This window comes from Carettochelys insculpta, chromosome 2, assembly GCF_033958435.1.
Source record: "Carettochelys insculpta isolate YL-2023 chromosome 2, ASM3395843v1, whole genome shotgun sequence".
Lineage (NCBI taxonomy): Eukaryota > Metazoa > Chordata > Testudines > Carettochelyidae > Carettochelys > Carettochelys insculpta.
The window spans coordinates 186,274,703-186,295,641 of record NC_134138.1 but is presented as its reverse complement, the minus strand read 5'-3'; the positions used below and the strand labels follow the sequence as shown (position 1 = coordinate 186,295,641).

At 44.2% G+C, this 20,939-nt stretch overlaps 1 protein-coding gene across 1 annotated transcript in view; it reads right to left on the bottom strand.

Moving 5' to 3' along the window:
• Window positions 1-16,990, bottom strand: part of AOAH (acyloxyacyl hydrolase) — a 125,643-nt gene extending 108,653 nt beyond the window's left edge. The window contains exons 1-3 of the mRNA XM_074986051.1: window positions 16,894-16,990; window positions 16,248-16,399; window positions 1,228-1,323 (exon numbers count right to left, since the gene is read on the bottom strand). Of these exons, the coding sequence (XP_074842152.1) occupies window positions 1,228-1,323; window positions 16,248-16,398 (247 nt within the window). The 5' untranslated portion in view covers window position 16,399; window positions 16,894-16,990. The remainder of the gene's footprint in view (window positions 1-1,227; window positions 1,324-16,247; window positions 16,400-16,893) is intronic.
• Window positions 16,991-20,939: the final 3,949 nt, after the last annotated feature.

Sequence of the window (20,939 nt, the reverse complement as noted above, 5' to 3'; positions counted from 1 at the left end):
AATAATAACATATTTGTCTTATCTATTGCTTTTTATTGTTTTTTGTGGGTTATAGGTACATTGCATGTACTGCACCTGTGTGAACTGTTTGCGTTGGGAACATATCTCAACCTACTTACATGATTCCTTATAGATATTAATTCCCCTTTACAAGTCATCTTGCTATAAGTTGCATTATTTAGGAACGTAACCTGGACTTCTAACAGGGACCTACTGTGTTCTGCACACATCCTCTCTGAAACTACAGGCCAAAGGGCAAGACAGTTTTTCAGAGATGAAATTAATGACACTGTATAAAATGTTTTAATGAAGACTCCCAAACCATCTTTTTAAATTCATGAAGTTAGAGACAGAATCAACTTCAGGTTTATAGATTCCAAGGCCACAGAGGACCTTAGCGATTATCTGGTCTGCCCTCCTGTAAACACAGGCTATAGAACTTCCCCAACCTAATTTCAAGAGTGGATCTTTTAGGAAAACATCCACACTGGATTTAAAAATGGCCAGTGATGGAGAATCTGCCTGGAGCCTTGAGGGTTAGCTCTTCTGCCTGCCTTCTGAGAGCAGCACACATCACCGATCTCCCCTGGGAAGCACAGCTCCTGCCTCAGCACCTCTGGACTTTGGCTGCCCATGAAAGACAGTAGATTTGCAGAGATAGATACATTATTGGCGTGCTGCAGATTGGGCTACTGTTGACCCTGGGTTACGTTTTAGATCGTGGAGTGAGGTACTGTTCCCTATGAGCACCACAGCACACATCTAGTCAATTCTTAAAAGTTACTTCAAAGTAACTGAATGTGTCACACCTGCCCTTCAGTCCCTCTGCCAGTTTTTGTGGCTTTGCAGCAAGTTTCCTATTTCGACACTGCTTCCACCTTCGCAGTTGCTGTGTAAAGCCTCACACAAATGTAAGGGGAACTGACTGAATATCCTGTGAAACAGGATATTCTTAAAGTGCAAGACTACTATGCAAAACAAAGAAACTGGGAGAAGTTTTACATGCAAATATTTTTGGGGTGAAATTCTGGTTCCACTAAAGTCAATGGGTGTTGTCAGTGACTTTAAGGAGGCAGGAGTTTACGCTTGATAACATTCACATACATTATTCAGGGATGTTGTAGCGGGAATGGGTAAAAAACCAAAAAGATATCAGATTCTAGTGAATTTTTAATCAACAGTGAAATACAGTGGTACCAACATAACATATGGTGCATTTGTATTTACCAGGTAGATAGTTGCAGAGTCTCTCCATTGCTTCTTGTGCTGTACTGTTGTGAACTATTGCTAGCTGTTCGATGACCGACACCACAAGCACACATCCTGCAAACAACCGAAACCAAGAGATCACTATCTCACATATACAACAGGATTAGCGTGTCTATATAGCTAAATGTAAAGGAATCATTGAGTAGTCTGTTTTTTGATATCTTCCATGGTTGATAACATTTCTGGGGGAAAAAAACCCTCGGTGTACTTCTACATTTTATGCAGTCAGTGTTACTTATCAAACCAGAGGTTGGATGTAATTGGTAGATGAATGCACAAAACATCCTGAATCTTACAAACCTATATATTTTGATCTGGTCAAGACGCCCATCAAATCTGATTCTCCAAAATTTGTTTTCATTCTGAATCAGAAGAAAATCAGAAATTTCCTGTGGAAGAAAACATTCAGAAAAAAAAAACCCTAAATTTCAATAAAATCAAGATTCTTCTTTCCAACTTTGGCTATTCTTATGTTATAATTTATAATATAAAATGAGTTTCTAAACAAAAATAATTTTGAAATCAAAATCAAAATATTTCATTCCGGTTATGGTGAAATGCTTTTGTACGCAAAATATTTTTAAATTAAATGTTGCCCAAATCTATCTGTTCTACCATGGTATTTCCACATAGAAAAATATTTTGTTTGAAATTTTTAAACATCTGTATCCACGCTGGTGAAAGACACGAAGCAAAGGATTTTCTGTTTGGTTCTTGTCCTTTGTAATCCCACATGCACCTAAGAACTAAACTGAGGAAGGGAAAACTATTTTAGCGAGCCAACACCATTCCAACAGATAGTATTGTAATTAGCATCTTGACACTTTTCACACAGATGCCAGTCACATGCCAGTTGTGGATGCTGAGTGACCTAGCTGTTATATCTTCACAGAATGCACTTGGGCAGACAAAAGCAAAAGCTGAAGGACAAAAAAGACTCCTGCATGTCTGTAGATTGGAAACAAGCCATCACAAATGTACACTGATCAAATGACACATACCAGTGACAAATGGCACAGTCCTGCACAGGGTTTCTGTGGGAGTCAATGGAGGTTCTAAACACAGGATGGCAAAACAGATATTTGCTAAGGCCAAAATATTTCCTAAATTTACCATGTTCCCTTTGTGTTGTTGGAAATGGGCCACTTTCTGAGCTCTGGTAAACTCCAAGACTGCTCTCTGCTGCTCCAGCCCAGAGCAAGCAGGAACACAGGATACTGTAGCATACAGCAGAGCAAGGATGGTGCATCAGGCAAAATGTCAGGGAGGGAGGAAAGAGGTTCTATTTAACCCTAACTGTGCACATTTCATTCTCTTTGTGTGTAAGGGGCAGCTCTGGAGAGCTGTGCCTGTGAGTGGCCTAGTGCCTCTGGTGCTCCTCATTGGCTTCACACTGGCCCCTGCCCAGAGCTCTGGCTCAAAAGCCATACATAGCTCCACCTAAAGCTGAGGTACTGTCACTGTTTCTGGTTCTCTCTTCCGTGAGGTTGTGGGGTGAGGGATCTGCTGTTCTATAAAGCAGCCATATTAGAGGTTGCAAAGTCTTAACAGCAGGTTCAAAGCAAGGACAAGGAAATACTTCTTCACACAATGCGCAGGCAACCTGTGGAACTCCCTGCCAGAGGGTGGTGTGAAGGCCAAATGTATCATGTGGTTCAGAAAGAATGATATAAATTCATGGAGGGAAGGTCTATCAACAGCTATTAGCCAGGATGGGCAGCGAGGGTGTCACTAGCTTCTGTCTGTCAGGTCTGAGAAAGGGCAACAGGAATTGAATAACTTGATGATTATCTGCTCCGTTCATTCCCATTAGGGCACCTGCCATTGACTACAGTCAGAAGACAGGACACTGGGCTAGATAAATCTTTGCTCTGCCTCAGAAGAGATGTTCCTATGTTCTGTTGTCTTGACCAAAATAATCAGCAGATCCTTCCTTGACTGTGAGGTTCAAGTCAAGCTTAGATTATGACTGCACTGAAGCCAGGGCTGTGATCTGCAACAGATGTATCCTTGTTAGCTTTAATCCAACTAGCTCACTAGAAATAGCAATAAGGACATGCTGGCACTGGCTGGACAAGCAAATATGTACCCAGCAAGGCAGGTGAATTTGCCCAGGCCTTGCTAATGTCTGTGCCATCTTGTCCACATTGCTATTTTTTGTGAACTAGCTACATTAAAAATAACATGGGTATGGCTACATGATCTGCAAATTACATCCTGAGTTTCAGTATAGAAAGAGCCCGTGTAGTGACAGTCATACAGGCTACGCTTATCTTCGGAGTTAGAGAGCTTGAGAGAATTATCTTTCTGTTTCCAGCAGCCTGAATAAAGAATTTCCTGTCTACTCAGTACAGCTGAATCCTGTCTCTTTTGTCTCACCAAGGACTACTGAAGGGACTCAGATCTTAGTTTGTGGTTTGACACAGAACAGAGATGCAAAATTCAAATAGTGTTAGAGATTCAACCTTGCCCAAAGCTCAGAGCTCTTAACATTCAGGGTTTGGGTCAGGTGTGTATCTAGTAAGGGGCAGTTAAATTCTCTATAGATCACCCTGCCACAATGTTCTAATAAACTAAACAAAGTGTTATTTTCCAACATAAGGTATGATATTCTTCATGAACTAGGTTATGCCTTGGAAAGTGGTAGAGAAAATATGTCATCATTGGAAATTCTTAGACTCCATCTCTTCATTGAGAGTTTTTATTACAAAGTAATATAATTCTATACAGAGAAAAGAAAACCTTATATTTTATAGGAAGTAATTCAAGGATACCATTGGGAATAGCAGTGAGCTCACCACTTTGTAGAAGGAATAAAAAAACCTGCTTCACTACACTTAACGTCATTAAACAATATCCTCAACAATACTCCTTTACAGAATGTAATTTGGGAGGCATGCTAATTATGAGAACGGATACTTTCACATAACCTATCATAAAATAGAGAATAAATTGAGACAGACACCAAGGAATAAAGGCTGCCGCATTAGCATTTAACCAAAAATTAGTTCATAACTAAGAAAATATCCCAAATAATGCTGGGATAAACTAAACAACAAAATCAGCGACTCAAAGCCAAGGCCCAGAGCAGACATATCATACACCTCCGTATCCACCATGGAAACCCTGCAAGGAACATATGCATATCTACTCTGTATACTGAGGGCCCCTACCCCTGCAGTGTCTGAGCCCCTTACAAATATTAACAAATTTACCCTCCCAAACCCCATTATTGCTCTGTTGTACAGATGGGGAATGGAGACACAGGGAGATGAAATGACATTGCTCAAACTCACACAGGAAATATGTAGCCGTGCTAAGAAGTAAACTTGTTGCTTGAGTACCTGTCCAGGGCTTTAACTATAAGACTACCCTTCCTTTCACAGCCCTTGGGCTAAAGAGTTTACAGTCTTGAAGACAGAAGTAGAAAGACAAGATGCATTAGCCAGATGAGAGACAGGTGTTTGCTTCTGACATTCTTTAAACAGTATTTATTATTTTTCATTCGTGTTGTGTGAGCCTTACTGAACAACTGACTGGTCAGGGAAGATCTGGATAAAGACAAGATACTGGCTGGGACAACTGGCAGGTTATGCACTGTTTCAGGACACCATGGGGAAGGGAAAAATGGGAGCAGCAGAAGAGAACAACAGGGATAGAATGGCCAACCCTTGGCAGAGTAAAAGGCATGAGGGGAGAATGTGACTGGAGACAAGAGCCAGAATGTAGGCTCAGGCAGAACAGAGCACAGCCTGGAAGGCAGGGCAAAATGTTCAAGCAGATGCAAGGAAAACCAGATGGGGTGTTTCAAATGAGGAAGTGAGAGAATCTATTGGCAAATTCCAAGCATGATCATGTTCCCATAGAACAGACATGTTCCCCAGCCCGCTTCTAATACTGCAAGACAAATTTGTAGAGATTTTTCATTTCCATTTTGAATTTCTATGTCCTCAGGTTCAGCAACCTGTCACTTTGAGCAGCTCAGGGTGACAAAAACTGAAGTGCAGAAAAATCAGCTTCCATGTGTCTTTAAACGGAGGACTCAGCATTCTCAATGCTCTTTCACTTTCTATGCCCCGGACTGTGTACCCTCCATATCTCCTGTGTATGACAACTCATCCACTTCTTGATTAACAAACCAATAAAGTGCATGTCTGCTTTCCTTCCAAACCCACGCACTGCAGCCATTTATAACAGAGATGATGTTTCAGTCATAGCCATGGTTACAATCCTGCCGGTCCTTGTGGAAGCCTTCTTCCTACGTCAGGCATCTTCTGTCACTCTATCGCACAGGCACATCCGCATAGCCACCATTAATGTAGCCAGTCAGAGCCATACCCTTCTGTCATTGTTGAGATGTTGAAATCATAGCAAGACAAGGAAGAGTGAAATCTCTGCTCTACAGCCGTGGCTGAGCGGTATCTGGCTTTTAGCTCATACTGTAGAGCATATGGCTTTAGCCCTTAAGGTCACAGCTTTATTCCCTCCTGCGGATGACCTGGGTCCGTGGGCCTCACATAAGTACTTTATTCACTTCATATTTCAGATACTTCAGCATGTCAATAAGATGGCAAGGATGTTAATTACATTGTTACATGGATGAATGTCCAGATCATATTCTAATATATTATGAACAGATTTCGTGTCAGTATAAAACTAAGACTGATAACGAAAATATCAACATAATAATACATCATTTCCTTCCCAAAGCCCTAGAAGAGAAAGACTGTGTCAAGTTAAAAACATTCACCAAGTAGATTTTGGGGAAGTTTGTGGTGGAATGCCTTTTTCTTTAAAGTGTAAGATATTAAAGGCAGCAACTGTGCCTTAGTATGTACTGATCAGATTATAATCGTACATTATTTATGACACCAAAATTTCTCAGGCATATACTAGTAACATCAGCACAGTTCACTTTGGGTACAACCTTTTTTTAAACACTACACAATAAATACACAAATCTTCAGCTCCTCACACAGAAATATTGGCAAATCTTTGTTAAGACTTTTGTGGGTCTGTAATTTGTTGGCTAAAAATGGAAAATCATCAGGCAGACAACAGCAAAAGAGGGAGGAAAGACAACTCAACTTGCTCTGGACAGCTGGTGAAGTTTCACTGTTTTAATCTCTTCTGCTGATGTCAGAGAATATTTTCAGAGAGTACATAAACTTTTTAGTACCCTGAGCACAGTAGAAAAGCAAGTTTCCCAATTTCTGATCTAGAAATAGCTGTTTATAGCTTTTTTTAATCTCAGCAAATTAACATTTGATCTATTTTTCATATTGCATGAAGCACAGATGAAGCAAGTTACACTGGTTATGCAACTGAAGTTAAAAACCTGCATTTCTTTTGTAGTTATATGGGATTTTTCTTTGTAAACAAGTATCAAGAAATTGACTGTTCCATGGTACTTGATAATAGGTTTCACTGCCGTGACAGGTTGAAAAAGTTTTCTCTGGGAGAAATGCGTTGATATTATAATGCCTAGCAGCTATTAGAACTAGACATTGGCATTACTAAAATGCCCAGTCTCTTTTAGAGACAGTTTGTCCCATTTGCTGTTAATTTATGAAGAGATAAGAGGAAACCAAAACCATTTTATTCAGCAGCAGTAAGCTAAAAACTCACACGATGAGGAGCACTTCTCCCCATGTATTTGAAAATAGTGCTTAATAATAAAATGACATTACCAAGAGACTAGAAAAAAATCATATCCCTATAATAAAACCAGAGCAAGAGAGAATCATTTGTTGGTCATGCAGCCTCTAGCAACCTGAGCAGACGATTTAACTTAACCTACTCCTGCAGAAACATGTAAAAGACACTATCATTAGAATTATACCTATGGCTCCTGTGACATGTCAAGGCACACAGTATTGCTGCTCTAGTTTTCAGGTTTCAGAGTTGAGATAAGTTTGTGTTAAGCCAAGACTTTGTTAAACTGATTCTCTTGAACTCTTCATGAACCCACAGACTGTCAGGCGACTGAATGAGACTAGCTGGCCATCATTTACTTTGATTTAGGGTTCTAGACAATGGAGTTTTTCCTTATCCTTCCATCCATCTTACTAAATGTCTAGTGTAAGGCAAACTGCCCTCCTGGAAAGTACTGTTCAAACAGGTGATGAGACACAGCTTGAGGGGCTTTCTGTGCAGATGGCTTCCAGCATTGCAAAAACTCTGAGGGCAAGATTGTGGCTAATGCTGTCATAAACACATGGGGTGGTGAGGAAACAAAGAGCTTCCCCTTTTAGGCATGTAATGATGCTTCCCCTGTTACACAGCTATCTGCAGCTGAGCTAGCACAAGTCTCTCTCCCGGGGCTGGCAGGCTTTCTTCCAGCTGCAGTGTAGATGAAGAAGCTACCCAGAACAGCAGTCCCAGAGGTGCATCAGGGCCGTTTCAGTGTGGGAGCAGCTCGCCGAAAAGGCAGTGGTGAGTGGAAGGAGCTATGGCTCTGCCTTTCCAGCACCAAGAAGCAACTTAGCTATCCAGCAGAGAGAACGTTGTTCTCCATCAAGGGATGTTGCAAATAATTCTCTGCCCCTAGTGCTATGGGGATGCACAAAAAGGAGTTCTCTCTAAAGCAATGCCGAGTTGTGAGGTGGGGAGGGAGCCTGTGGAGAAGAGTTGAGGTGACACCTTCCCTCAATAATGAACGCCATTTGGTGGAAAGGCCCGAGATTTGGTCTTCCGAGGTATCTTTTTGAACTGCGACCTATAGAGCAGTGTTTGGAGAGTGAAATGAATTCCAATCAAACAGAAATCTCACCATTCCCCTTCCACTTGGACATAAGTAGTTCTCCCTCCTCTAGAACCAACTCAAAGCATATGGCTGTGTACTACTGCCATTTGCCCTGCATGTGTCTACTTGCATTTACTTCATTACTTCTTTTCCTTATGGCCTTCCCAGCCTGCTGAGCAAATCCTCAACAGGAAGACTTACTGTGTGTTAAGTAATTGTGCAGGCAGCTGGAATAAAGTAGTCATATCTTTCCACTGTGTGCATAAAGCAGAGGTACACTATTGTAGAGGGGAGTCAGGAACCTCTGATTTCCCCATGTCAACACTGTAACATCTCCACTGGTGATATGTGGCAGGACCTGCTGGTTCCTAACCAGCTGGACTGAATTATCAGGAGCCCAGCTAACACTGGCTGACTCTCCTCACAGCTGTTCAGAATGAGCTGCAGAAGGGACATATTGGGGCAATTGCTTCTCTTTTGGCTGAGTAACCAACAGGGTCCAGGAGTGAGAGAACTATCTAGCTCCCTTTGTTCTTTTCTCCACCCCACTTCCAAAACACCAAGACCTAGCTCTGCAGTGCTCCTGTGGAACAGCATCTGCCTGATGCCCAGTGGGGATGAGGCTTCAGCCATCCATTCTACAACTTTCTGCTCTGGGGAAGGATTGTTTTTGCTCCTCACAGTGCAAAACAACATCTGATCCTAGTTAGTAAAGAACATTCTCAATGAAATGAGTTCAGTTTAAAATACAGGCACATCTCTATATGCAGCTAAAGCTCCTAATTTCTGTCTATGAAAGAGTGACCCTTATAAAAATGAATATCCCTTCCCAAATGCTCTACCTATTTTAAATATTTCCCAAATTTCAACCCAAAGGGTGATGAGTAAAATGTTCAAAGCATGACAATATATGTAAGGATGCTAAATATGGCATTTTGCAGCACTCATTTGATTATAGTAACAGAGAGGAAGCCGTGCCAGTCTATACACCAGCAAAACAAAAAGCAGTCAAGTAGCACCTTAAAGACCAGCAAAATAGTTTATTAGGGGAGCTTTCGTGGGACAGACCCACTTCTTCAGACCATAGCAGTCTGGCTATGGTCTGAAGAAGTGGGTCTGTCCCACGAAAGCTCCCCTAATAAACTATTTTGCTGGTCTTTAAAGTGCTACTTGACTGCTTTTTGTTTTCATTTGATTATAATGTATGTTTTATGGCACCTGTTTTTCAATGAGACATTGGCTCCCAAGTCCCTTTTTAAAATGGGATTTAGGTGCTTTGAAAGTTTTTGGTTCTATTTCTTGAAATTTCTCAGAAGAAAGGGGCTTAGAAAGAAAATGTCTACTCAACTATCAACAGTTACCTACTACCACAGTGCTATATATGCTGGGATTCATATATACATATATATCATATACATGTATCTTGATCAAAGTTAAAAAAAATAACACGGTAAAGAACGAACTTATACTACTAATTATGGGCCAAATCACACTCACTTTCATTGGTGTAAATCCAGAGTAACTTCAAGGAAGTGAATGGCTTCACTCAGCATTTGCATGGGCTGATTTGAGATTAAATCAGAATCTAGCCAAGATTGTCAGCCTCAAATGAATTGTGGTTTTACACTGATGCCAAAGTATGTCATTTTACAGCATTCATTGGATTATAAAGTATGTTTTATAGCACTCTGCTTCCCTCGACAAAGTCTGCACATTTTGTTTCAGCATTATTATTAAAGACCTCTCACTGTGTTAGGTATGAGACACTGTATTAAACTATCAGAAACTGCAAACAACATTGATCTGAGAGCTAGAATTTACTACCCTACAGTAACAGATAAGGTGGGTGAGGTCATTTCTCTAGTATCCTGGGACTGACACAGTTATAACAACAGAGCGTACTCTGTAGCAAACTGGTCACACCTGCATCCATGCCATGAAAAACACGGTAAAGCACAGTTTTAAAGGCTGGATATCACACAAATCATCAAAGCTGAAAATTAATACTTGGTAACACAGGAGAGCCTGGAATTATGTGAACAACAAGAAGTCCTGTGGCACCTTATAGACTAACAGCTATTTTGGAGCATAAGCTTTTGTGGGCGAAGACCTGCTTCATCAGATGCATGAGCCATGCATCTGATGACTTCTCCACAGGACTTCTTGTTGTTCTTGAAGATACAGACTAACATGGCTACCTCTCTGACACTTGTCACCTTGCAAGGCACTGGAATTATGTGTTCGTTTTTTCCTGCTTTTCTGAAGTTGGTATTATTATTATTATTATTATTATTACTACTACTACATACATGGCTTTAATGTGACGCCCACTGCATGCCCCCCAAGACGTTAGATTCTTGGGGTTGAGAGGAGATTCAGGGCAGTTACTGAGATAAGAGAGGCAGGGTTGCATTGGCTCTGGCAAAGGTGCAATTGGCCTGTGTGGCTGCTGACCCATGCAATATCAGTCAGCAGGAGAAGATTAAAAGAGCTGCTGCCCAAACATATTGTGCTCTCTCTGACTAACAGCCTCATTGGAAAGGGCAGCCAAAGTAGCAGAGCAAAAGGTGCTGTGCAGTCAGAAGTTCAAAAACAAAATAAAATGTGTAATTATCAAGAAGTGCCCTGCAACTGCAAACCAAAGTCATAACAGGATGAGAGACTCTACGGATCATTTACGCAGATCCCCTACAGCTCTCTCTGGAGAAGAGAACAGAAGCTTATTTTAAAAATCATTAGCGATGTACAAATATTCAACAGAGGTGCCAAAGAAGAGATGATGAGAACAAGCAAATGTAATGTTAGACATCTGCAACCTGAGGCTCCAGAGCCGCATGCAGCTCTTTAAGGACTTAATTTTGGCTCCTGACACTATAATTGCAAAATATATTTAAAAGATGCTGATTATTTTTCGTAAACGCTGAATGTCTAAAAGCCCAGAAATGAACAATTCATATCAGAATAGCAAACCATATGTGATCTCGAAATTTGGACAACTCCCCCTAGATTTCAGGAGTGAAAATCAGGAAGGCAGTGGTACAAACATACACATAAAGTGTGAGACGATAGAATATGTAAAAAGTTGGTGAACCCTGCAGTAAACATAAATGCTTTACAAATAGTTGTGTGTTCTTAAAATAGGGGTTACAAAAAGTATGGTTTGACGTTATTTATTAAGGACCGTCTTCTATTCACATGCATTGTGGCTCTTGAGTTATTGAGTTTTTTTGTCAAATTGGAAAAAATGGCTCTTCTTGCTATTTTGGTTGTCGGTTCCTGGACACAACCAACAATACCACACATACAAACTGTGTTTAGTAAATTGGAACTATAACAAGAAGTTTTGGAACTATAACAAGAACTATAACAAGACCCAGTGAAGAAGTGGGTCAGTCCCAGGAAAGCTCATCACCAAATAAATCATTTTGTTAGTCTTTAAAATGCTACATTTCTGCTGCTTTGTTAAATTGGAACTGTGTTGTTTTCATCACAGCCTTGTGAAATAGACTGTATTTTGCTTGTGTAGCAGATGAAGAAATGGACGGAAACGTAAGAGGTTAAAGGCCAGATTGTTGTACCTTGTTCAGAGAAGGTGTGTGTTCAGTAACTTGTTTGACAAGCTTCCTTATTGAAAGCAAAGAGCTTTTCTAGTGAAAAGGTACACGTGAATATTAAGGATACACAAATCTGGTCCTAACTGGCTTTCCAAGGACATGCAGCAAGTCAGTGTCAAGTACAGGGGTTGACGGCCAAGCCCAGAGATTTTGCTGCATCTATACCAGACGTGCAAAATCAAACTCCAGAAGACCGTCTGCAGCATGTTGGTCTTTGGGTGAGTATAGATTCACCCTCAGAATGCAGGAGCTACTAACTCACCTGTCCTGCATGCAGACCACTGGATCCGGGCATCTAGGGAAAAGCAGGTGTTCCCCTATGGCTATAATGGCTATCTGAACTTACAAAATGGCCAGTGGTTTAAACTCTTCTTTAGCGATCATATTAAAAAATGATGGAGGAGATCACACACACAACACAAAGAAGGTCAGAGGGAGTCCCTCGATTGTTTCTAATGTCTTTGTTTTAAAAGGCAGCATCATTAAAGTCTTCTTTCACAAAGGACTACATTGAAATTGTGAAGAGAGTTTTCATTTTCATAGTAAATCTATTCCCAACAAGCCTTCTGCAGCTTGTGAAACAGAATTTTTCAAAGTAGTCTGGCATGTGATTACAGGTAGAAAATCCACACACAATTATATGCATAGTTTTTGTGCTATTATTAGGAATGGCTGAAAGTTAACTGTCAAAATTGATGGTTGATGAAAAGTCAGTTTTCACCCTAATTATTTGTTTTATGAAAAATGCCTGTACTCTGCAGAAGATTTTGAATTTATATTGAAAAAAACCAGACATTTGAAAACAAATATTTTGACAAAAAAAAAACAACAAATATTGATCTCAAGATTCTGGCTTGGTTTCTTGTGGGAGCTGGATCTTGGGTTCTTCTGACGCTATTCTCTGTGGACTCCTGAAGCAAACTACAAAAGCAACAAGGGGTCCTGTGGCACCTTATAGACTAACAGAAATGTACAAGCATAAGCTTTCGTGGGCAAAGACCCACTTCGTCAGATGCAGGTGACCTGCATCTGACGAAGTGGGTCTTTGCCCACGAAAGCTTATGCTCGTACATTTCTGTTAGTCTATAAGGTGCCACAGGACCCCTTGTTGCTTTTACAGATCCAGACTAACATGGCTACCCCTCTGATACTTGAAGCAAACTACATCTCTCATAATGCACCTGTGGCCAGAGAGTCCTATTTCCCCTCACCACGAGGATGAGTACTATGCATCATGGGGCATACAATCATCTCAGAGCCTGGACTATAGAGCAGAACAGAAGCACAAAATACCTGAATCACTATGCCCAAGGGGCACCACAACAGCATTCCCTAAACAGAATGTTGTGATGTTCAGTTTCTCTGAAAAGTAAAACTGTTTATTAGAAAATTTCAACAATTATTCCCTCACCCGCTTCCCAGTTTCTTTCATAAAGCTCATTTTCCAACCAACTCATATTATTGCCATGATTATACATGGAAGATAGATAAATTGCACACACAGGTGAGCAGAATTATCCATGCCCATTAGCAGTTACCCAGCTTGTTTATGCAAAAGATATAATTACCATTGAAAGTTACCCACCAGTCAGACACCTAGCCTGTCTCAAAGTCTGCTCCTCAAAGATGTTCTCCCTATATATTTCACAGTAAACATTTTCACTAGAGAGTTAGTCATTTCTTGTTAAAAATACTGCTTCAACTTGTATCCACATGTAAGAAAAGTGGAGTCCTGAATGGTTTTTGAATGTCTCTCACTCCTGGCCAAACCAGAGAATTCATTTAATAGGTCTGTGGATGGGGGCAGCTGTTGCTGAGGTGTCAAAAATTATGTCCACACTTCTTTGTAAGAAAGGGAAAATAGAGTTGTTGCTTTCAAGCACGTTAGTTTTATAGACTTCGGGACTGATCCCTCTCTGATACTGGTTTAACATCAGGCACTTCAGTGAAGTTACTCTTGCTTTACACCATTGTATGAATCAGACCTTTAGCACGTTATTTATTAAAGTGAAGAGAACATGTGTCCTGCCATTGTTTTCAAAATTAGTATAGAAAGTAGGTAATAAGACGTTAAGCCACAGACACTGCAGTCTGGGACAATGAGTGGTTGTGCGTGTACGGCTTACAAAGGCTCTCTGCAAGGCCCCTGCATGTGCATTTTTTAATGATCTGAACACACACTGAGCTTGCAGAGTTTTCAGAGAAACGGTAATCAGTTTTGGTCCCAAGTAGTGCCCTGCCAAATTTGGTCACAGGCTTTTAAAAATCATAAATTTCATAATTTTAGATTTTAAATCTAAAATTTCACCGTGCTGCAACTCTTGGGGTCCTGACCCAAAAAAGGAGTTGTCTGGGGTCACAAGAGTATTGTAGGGTGGGTTGAGGTACAGCTACCCTTCTTGCTTCCGGTGAAGGCAATACCTTCAGAGCTGGGTATCTGAAAAGGGGCAGTTATTGGCTAAGAGTCCAGCTCTGACAGCAGAGCTACTGCCAGCAGCACTGCAAAAGGAAGCATGGCACAATATGGTATTGCCACCCTTACTCCTGCACTGTGCCTGCAGAGCTGGGACCTTACTCAGCAGCTACCACTCTCCTGCTCCCCAGTTCTGAAGCAAGCATGTCATGGCTCATGGCAGTTGTGAGGAGTACGAAAAGTCAAAGGGAGAATTGCTCCCATCAGCTTCCCGTTATGGGGAGAGTGGAGAAAGTCAACTTAGGTCAAGTTGATTCCAGCTACTCAATTCTCATAAGCTGTAGTTGGTTGACTTTCTCCCCTTCTGTAGATCAAGCCTTTCATTGTAGTATTGTAGTCAGTTTCACTTTCAGGTTCTCTATGCTTCAGTAGCTGGGTTACAGATGCAGCAGAACCTCATTTATTTGTTGAAAAACAATGGTTCCTATTAGATATTTTGAAATCACGGGAAAATTTTCTACTCAACCTATGTTTCGCAAAATCTTGTTTTACGAAACCTAAATTCAGTCTCACTTCCCTAATCATAAAAGTAATTTTAGACTCAAAATAAAAATATCTTTCTTGTACACATAGAAACATAACAAAACTTGCGTAAACAATATGAAAAGTGTTAAGTGTATCATATGGGAACTAATTCAGTGAAAACTGAATTATCTATAGAGGGACAAAAAGGTGTCAAACAAAATCTGTCTACTCATAGAGCAAACTGATGTTTGTTTTGTAAATATATATCAATTAAAACTAAATAAAATAAAAGGTTCACTCCCTACCTTCATTGATTCTCCTAACTATTAAACTTTAGCCGCCAATGCCAGAAATGCTCAGAACAGATTCACTACACCTTGGGACGAAGCTGACCAAGTCTATGTTGTAGAGATCACAATGGACATGTTTGCTAATGCACATGTTTGTCAAAACTGGGAGGGATGAACATCACTCCTCCATTCCTCATAAAGCCCAAGTCATCTAATATTTGGTGAAGTGCATAGAATCATAGAACACTAGAACTGGAAGGAACCTTGAGAGGTCATCAAGTCCAGTCCCCTGCACTCACAGCAGGACCAAGCACCGTCTAGCCCATCCCTGATAGGTGTCTGTCTAACTTGATCTTAAATATCTTCAGTAATGGAGATTCTAAAACCTCCCTAGATACTTTATTCCAGTGTTTCACCACCCTGACAGAAAGCTTTTCCTAACGTCCAACCTAAACTTCCCTGGCTTCTGTTTAAGCCCATTGCTCCTTGTCCTATCCTCAGAGGCCAAGAAGAATTTTTCTCCCTCTTCCTTGTAACCCTCTTTTAGATACTTGCAAACCGCTATCATGTCCCTCTCAGTCTCCTCTTTTCTAAACCAGACAGGCTCAGTTCTTTCAGTCTTCCCTCATAGCACAAGCACAGCATGTACCCTCCATGTGTGCATTTAAATCACATCTCAACTTCCATGGCTATTAGTTAAGCCTGCAAATTGGAAGACCAGCTGTAACTCTCCAAGCTACTTGTACAGGCAGTTAAGACCACCGCATTCATGGATTTCAAGACTTCTTCCCCAAGGTTTTCCAATGCTTCCCTTTAAGACCAGAGCAGACACATCCTCCAAAGCAGGCAAATGCTTAAATGATGGAAAAAGCTTTGCATGGGCCCTGCACCTCAGATGAGCGCTGGAAGCATAAATACTGGAAACCTATTGTCAAAGAAAGAGACGCATTCACAAAGCCCGGAGTCCCAAACGTCATTGTATTTCTTAAGAAGATTTTTGTGAGGAAAAACCCACTAGGAAGAATCTGCTGTTTTTGAGGATGTCTTGGGAGAGGGGAGGGGAATAAATAAATATTAGAAAAAAATCACATCCTGTTTTCTGTCCTCTAGCTACTGCGTCTGAAAGCCACTGTCACTAATACTTCTTGCAGACCCAAGGGTATGCATGCTACCAAACAGCAGCTCCAAAATTAAATCACAAAAGCTACAAAACTAAAGTTAGACTTGAGAATCGTAAAACGGTTACTATTTGGGCTAAGATTACAGTGTTTTGCAACAGCGGCGACTGTTGAAACAGCTAAGATGATTTATTATGTACACAGCTAGCCTCTGTTTGCCAGTGTAATAACAAATGAACGAACAAAGCAAACAAACAGAACCTGAATACAGACCAATACAGGTGTATCCACTGTGAAGCCCACCAGAGACCATAGTTGACTGGGTTGTACCAGAGAGAGATGAGGTGGAGATGTCTTTCATTGGAAGCATGAGGAGGAGAAGGGAGAAGAACAGAGGAGGAAACACCTGCCAGGGCCCCCTCATCCTAGAGAAAAGAAGAGAGAATGAACTGACACACAAGAAGAGCATTCAGGGACACCCCCCACCCCTCAGTACTCCAGGAGACATTTACACACCTGCTTTTCATTTGTAATGTGGGGGTCAGAGAGAAACTCTCACACTCATCCTGTTCCACAGCGAGAGTCTCTCTCTCACTCCCACCCCTTTTCTGGTGCTCAGGACGGCTCTGACACTCACACATGCGCCCCTCCCTAGTACTTGGGCATGGTCTTTGCCACACACCCCCGTCACTAGTATCAAGGGGCACTTGACCAGCTTCTCACTAGTCTTCAGAGTTCTCTCCTCCCTCAGGAGTTCCCAGAAAGCCTCCCTCTCCCACACTAACACTCACACTACACCCCCATGGCACGCGGGGGAAACCATCAAGACTGGGTGTACACACACACACACACACACACACACACACACACACACACACACACACACACACACACACACGTATCCCTTTCACTTTCCCACCTTTCCTCTTCTCAGCCGGCCTTGGAACAGAAGGGGGCCCGTATGCACAGCTCTGGCGCTGAGATCTTCAGCCACTTGCAGGAAGGGCAGCAGCCGCAGATGACTAACTGATCGGAAAACCACAGCCGTTGCTGGAGCTGCTCAGCATTAATAAAGCAAGACACTCCCCTACACAGCGAACATGGCAAAAACAAACCACAAAAGAAAGAAAGCCCAGAGAAAACCACTACCTTGAACTCTTCCAGCAATATCTCATGCTGGACTTTTCTCCTGCAGATAGAAATAGTGAACACTATATGAAAAGAAAATGCCCTCTGAGGTGGTAGCTCACTCCCAGGAAATGTCTCAGCCTTCTGTTTTCTTCGTTCTTGTTTCTTAACAAGTGTGCCTTGATCCAGGGCGAGCAGGGGGAGGGGGAGGAAAGGAAGAGGTGGGATGGGATGGCAATTTGGGCTCACAGCTCTGCATTTTACCTGTTTCATTCTGCTGCAGTTTAATCATGGGGGGGGGCAGGGAAATACAAGCCTAGCTAAGTTGCCAGCAACATGGGAGCAAAGGGGATTCAAGCAGTTTGATTCAAAGTAGACTGGGACAGTTCTGTTTTCCTCAGTATTTTTAAAGTTTGTTTACAACCCCTGCCAGTGTTCAAGGGTTAAAAAGCCATTTCCTGTGCCAACCATCTAAGCTACTGAAGGTTTGCATCCTGCTTTCCGTATCAGGTTTGAAAAACAAATTAAGTACAGTTGACTTCTGCCCACATATCTTAATTATGGAAGCCATGGGAGTGGAAGGAGGGATGGGCCTCTGGATGAGGCCTTCAGGTTTGTTTCCCAGGACAGTTGCTGGAGTTGTTTATTCTCCCCGTGCTTCAGTACCTCCCCTATAAAAGGGACTAATCATATTCCATTTCTCCTAGTTTTTGTCTGTCTTTTTTCTGTGGCTTGCAAACTGCTAGGCTATGCCTGCACCATGGCTGCTATTTTGGACTACATGTCTATCCCAAAACAACAACCCTGTGGCTAAACGATATGCTCAAAATAGCAGGGCTGTTTCGAGCACAGCATTCTTATTTGCTGCCCCTTTTGTGAGAGGGGTATTGGACACTTTGAAATAAGTTATTTTGAGTTACGACTGCAGTGTAGCTGTAGCCTTAAAGCTCAGCCAGCTTCTTGCTGTGCATTTGTACGGTACAAGAAGGCTCCAATCTCAGGTGGCCTCAGCACTTCACCTGTTTCTACACTACAAAGAAACTTTGAAAGTGGAAACACCAAAAACCAAAATCGAAATAAGGGATTTTGAAATAGCGCGGCTACACACACAGAAAACAGAGTGCTGTATTGATCTGCTATTTTGAAAGAACCTGCACCATGCTTTGAAAGGGAGCATCCACACAGGAAAGTGGGCTCTTTTGAAATAATCAGCTAAGAAACACTATGCAGGGGGTCACATGGCCAACAAGCCCTTCCGGGTCCCACAGCCAGCAGCCACCTTAAAGGGCCCCTCTCACTCACCCTGTACACACAGAGTACTGCAGAGCAGAACACAGCACTCTGTGGACTGTGCTCCGAGAAAGGAGGACAATGGAGCAAAAGCAGCTGCCTGAGGCCGATGCCCCCACCCACACCTGGACCCAGATGATGATTGCCATCGTGGGCGTGGTGGATGCCCCCCCCACCCGACCACTGTGGTCCTGCAGGCCCTGGCAACGGGGCAACCGCCACTCTCCATTCCCCGTCCCCCATGGCACCTCTGGGGCCACCCCAGCAGTGGGGACTGGTGGGAGATGCTGGTACTGGGCCAGTGGGACAATGAAAGGTGGCTCGAGCACTTTAGAATGACAAAGCAGACAGTCCTGGAGCTGTGTCAATGGCTCACAGCCGCCCTGCAGCATGTGGACAACCGCATGCAGCCCATGCTCCCAGTCGAGAAGCTGGTGGCGATTGCCCTCTGGAAGCTCACCACCCCGGCCAGCCACCTTTCAGTGGGGCACCAATTTGGGGTGGGCAAAGCCGCCGTCAGAGCCATCTTCCTGGAGGTAAGTCAGACAAGGGCCCACATCCACCTCAGGGAGGGGCCTCCTAGGTGGGGGGGCCTGCAGGGGAAGGGGGCGGGGTCAGAGGGGGCCCCCTCTTGTGGAGGCCCCACATGTTGGTGCCACCCTTCTTCTACAGGTGGTTCGGGCCATCAATCGCATCATTCTGCAGAGGGCCGTCTGCCTCGGCGACTTGGACAGCGCCATGGTGGGATTCGCAGCCCTCAGTTTCCCACACTGCTTCAGCGCACTCAATGGCACCCACATAGCTATCCGCGCCCCGGACCATAGTGCGAGATGCTACATAAACCGCAAGGGGTACCACTCGGTGGTGCTCCAAGAGCTGACTGATGCCCGGGGCTGGTTCTGTAACATTTGTGAGGGCTGGTCCGGGCAAGCCCACGACGCCCGGGTACTACACTACTTCTGGCTAGGGCGGTGCATGGAGAAGGGCACCTACATCCCTGCGCAGGAGCTCCCTCTGGGGGATACAATGATGACTCCATATATAGTGGCCGATGGGGCGTACCCTTTGCAGCCATGGCTGATGCGCCCCTATGCTGGGCACATCACCGCCAGCCAGGACACTTTTAACAACCACCTGAACCATGCCTGCAACACTGTAGAGCAGGCCTTCCGACGCCTCCAGGGGCATTTCCAATGCCTGAATGCACGGCTGAACGTCAGCCAGCCCAACGTCCCCCGGATGGAAGTGCCCTGTTGTGCTTGTCACAATATAATGGAGGGCAAACATGAGCTCTACATGCCAGGGTGGGCTGCAGATCACGGCCTCGGTTACGAGCAGCCACTCACGGCCCCGTGCCGCCAGGTACATCACAAAGGGGTTAGGGTCCAGGAAGCCCTCTGGGAGGCCTTTCAGCAAGAGCCATGCTGACCTCCAGCTGGCACTCCAGCTCACACCCACCCTGCAGCATGCCCCAATACACACACAGGGGGCACTGGAGTGCACAAAAAAAGAGTTTAATAACTGGGGGCAAACTATATACATGTAAACAAACAGCTCTGGAAAATATGGTATGGGGTCTTCCTATGGGAGCTAAATATGGGGGAGAACAGGGGAAAACTATATACAATGAGGCGGGGGCACACCCCTGTGGCTGGGACCACAGGCACGGATAGGTCTAGTCCTCCACGGGGTTAGGGGGCTAGACCTCCGGCGGGTACAGGGGCCCCTGCCACCCTGTGCGTGGGGGGGCCTTGTCGGGGCCGTGAGGGGGCTGGCAGGATGGGGAGGTAGGATTGGCCAGGGGCTAAGGGACGGGGTGGGCTGGGTGAGGCAGGGTGGAATGGGGTGCTGGAGAAGCCCGGGGGGAGATCCTCCCCCAGGCTTGCACTGGCAATCAGCCAGCAGCCCAGGGTGAGCCAGGCAGACGGGGTGAGTGTGGGTGGGATGGGAGTGGTGAGTTTGGGGGCCACAGGAGTGGGTTTGGGAGTGGTGGGGGGCAGGTTTGGAGATGGTGGGGGCGGCTTTGGGGGCAGCGGGAGTGGGTTTGGGAGCGGTGGGGGAGGGCGGGTGGCAGGGATGGCGGCAGGGGGGGCCAGCAAGGGGGCCAGCTGTTGGAGTGCTGCGGCCGCCTCGGCCCAGACCTCCCTCCCCAAGGCCCTGTCCTCCCATTCCATCTGCAGCCACTCCCAGAGCATGGCAGTCTGCTCCCAGATGGCTGCAGTGTGGGCCTTCACCTCCTCCTGAGGGTCAAAACGGCGGTGCCGTCGGGCACTCTGGGGCTGGGCAGGCAGCAGCCTGGGTGATGGGGAGGAGTGCTCTCTGGCGCCATCAGATGGTGGCGCGGGTGTGGGCTGGCGCTTAGAGGATGATGCTGTGGAGACACAAGGGGGAGAGAGGCCACCCATCAGTGCTGTCACCTGGGCCCAGGGGCTCCACCTGTGCCATCTCTGGACCATCCCCCAAGGTGGTGCCCCCCCTGCCACCCCCCTCCTTCGGGCTCCCGTGTGCCCAATGGGACCTCATCTGTGGGGCGCTTGCTGGCTGCAG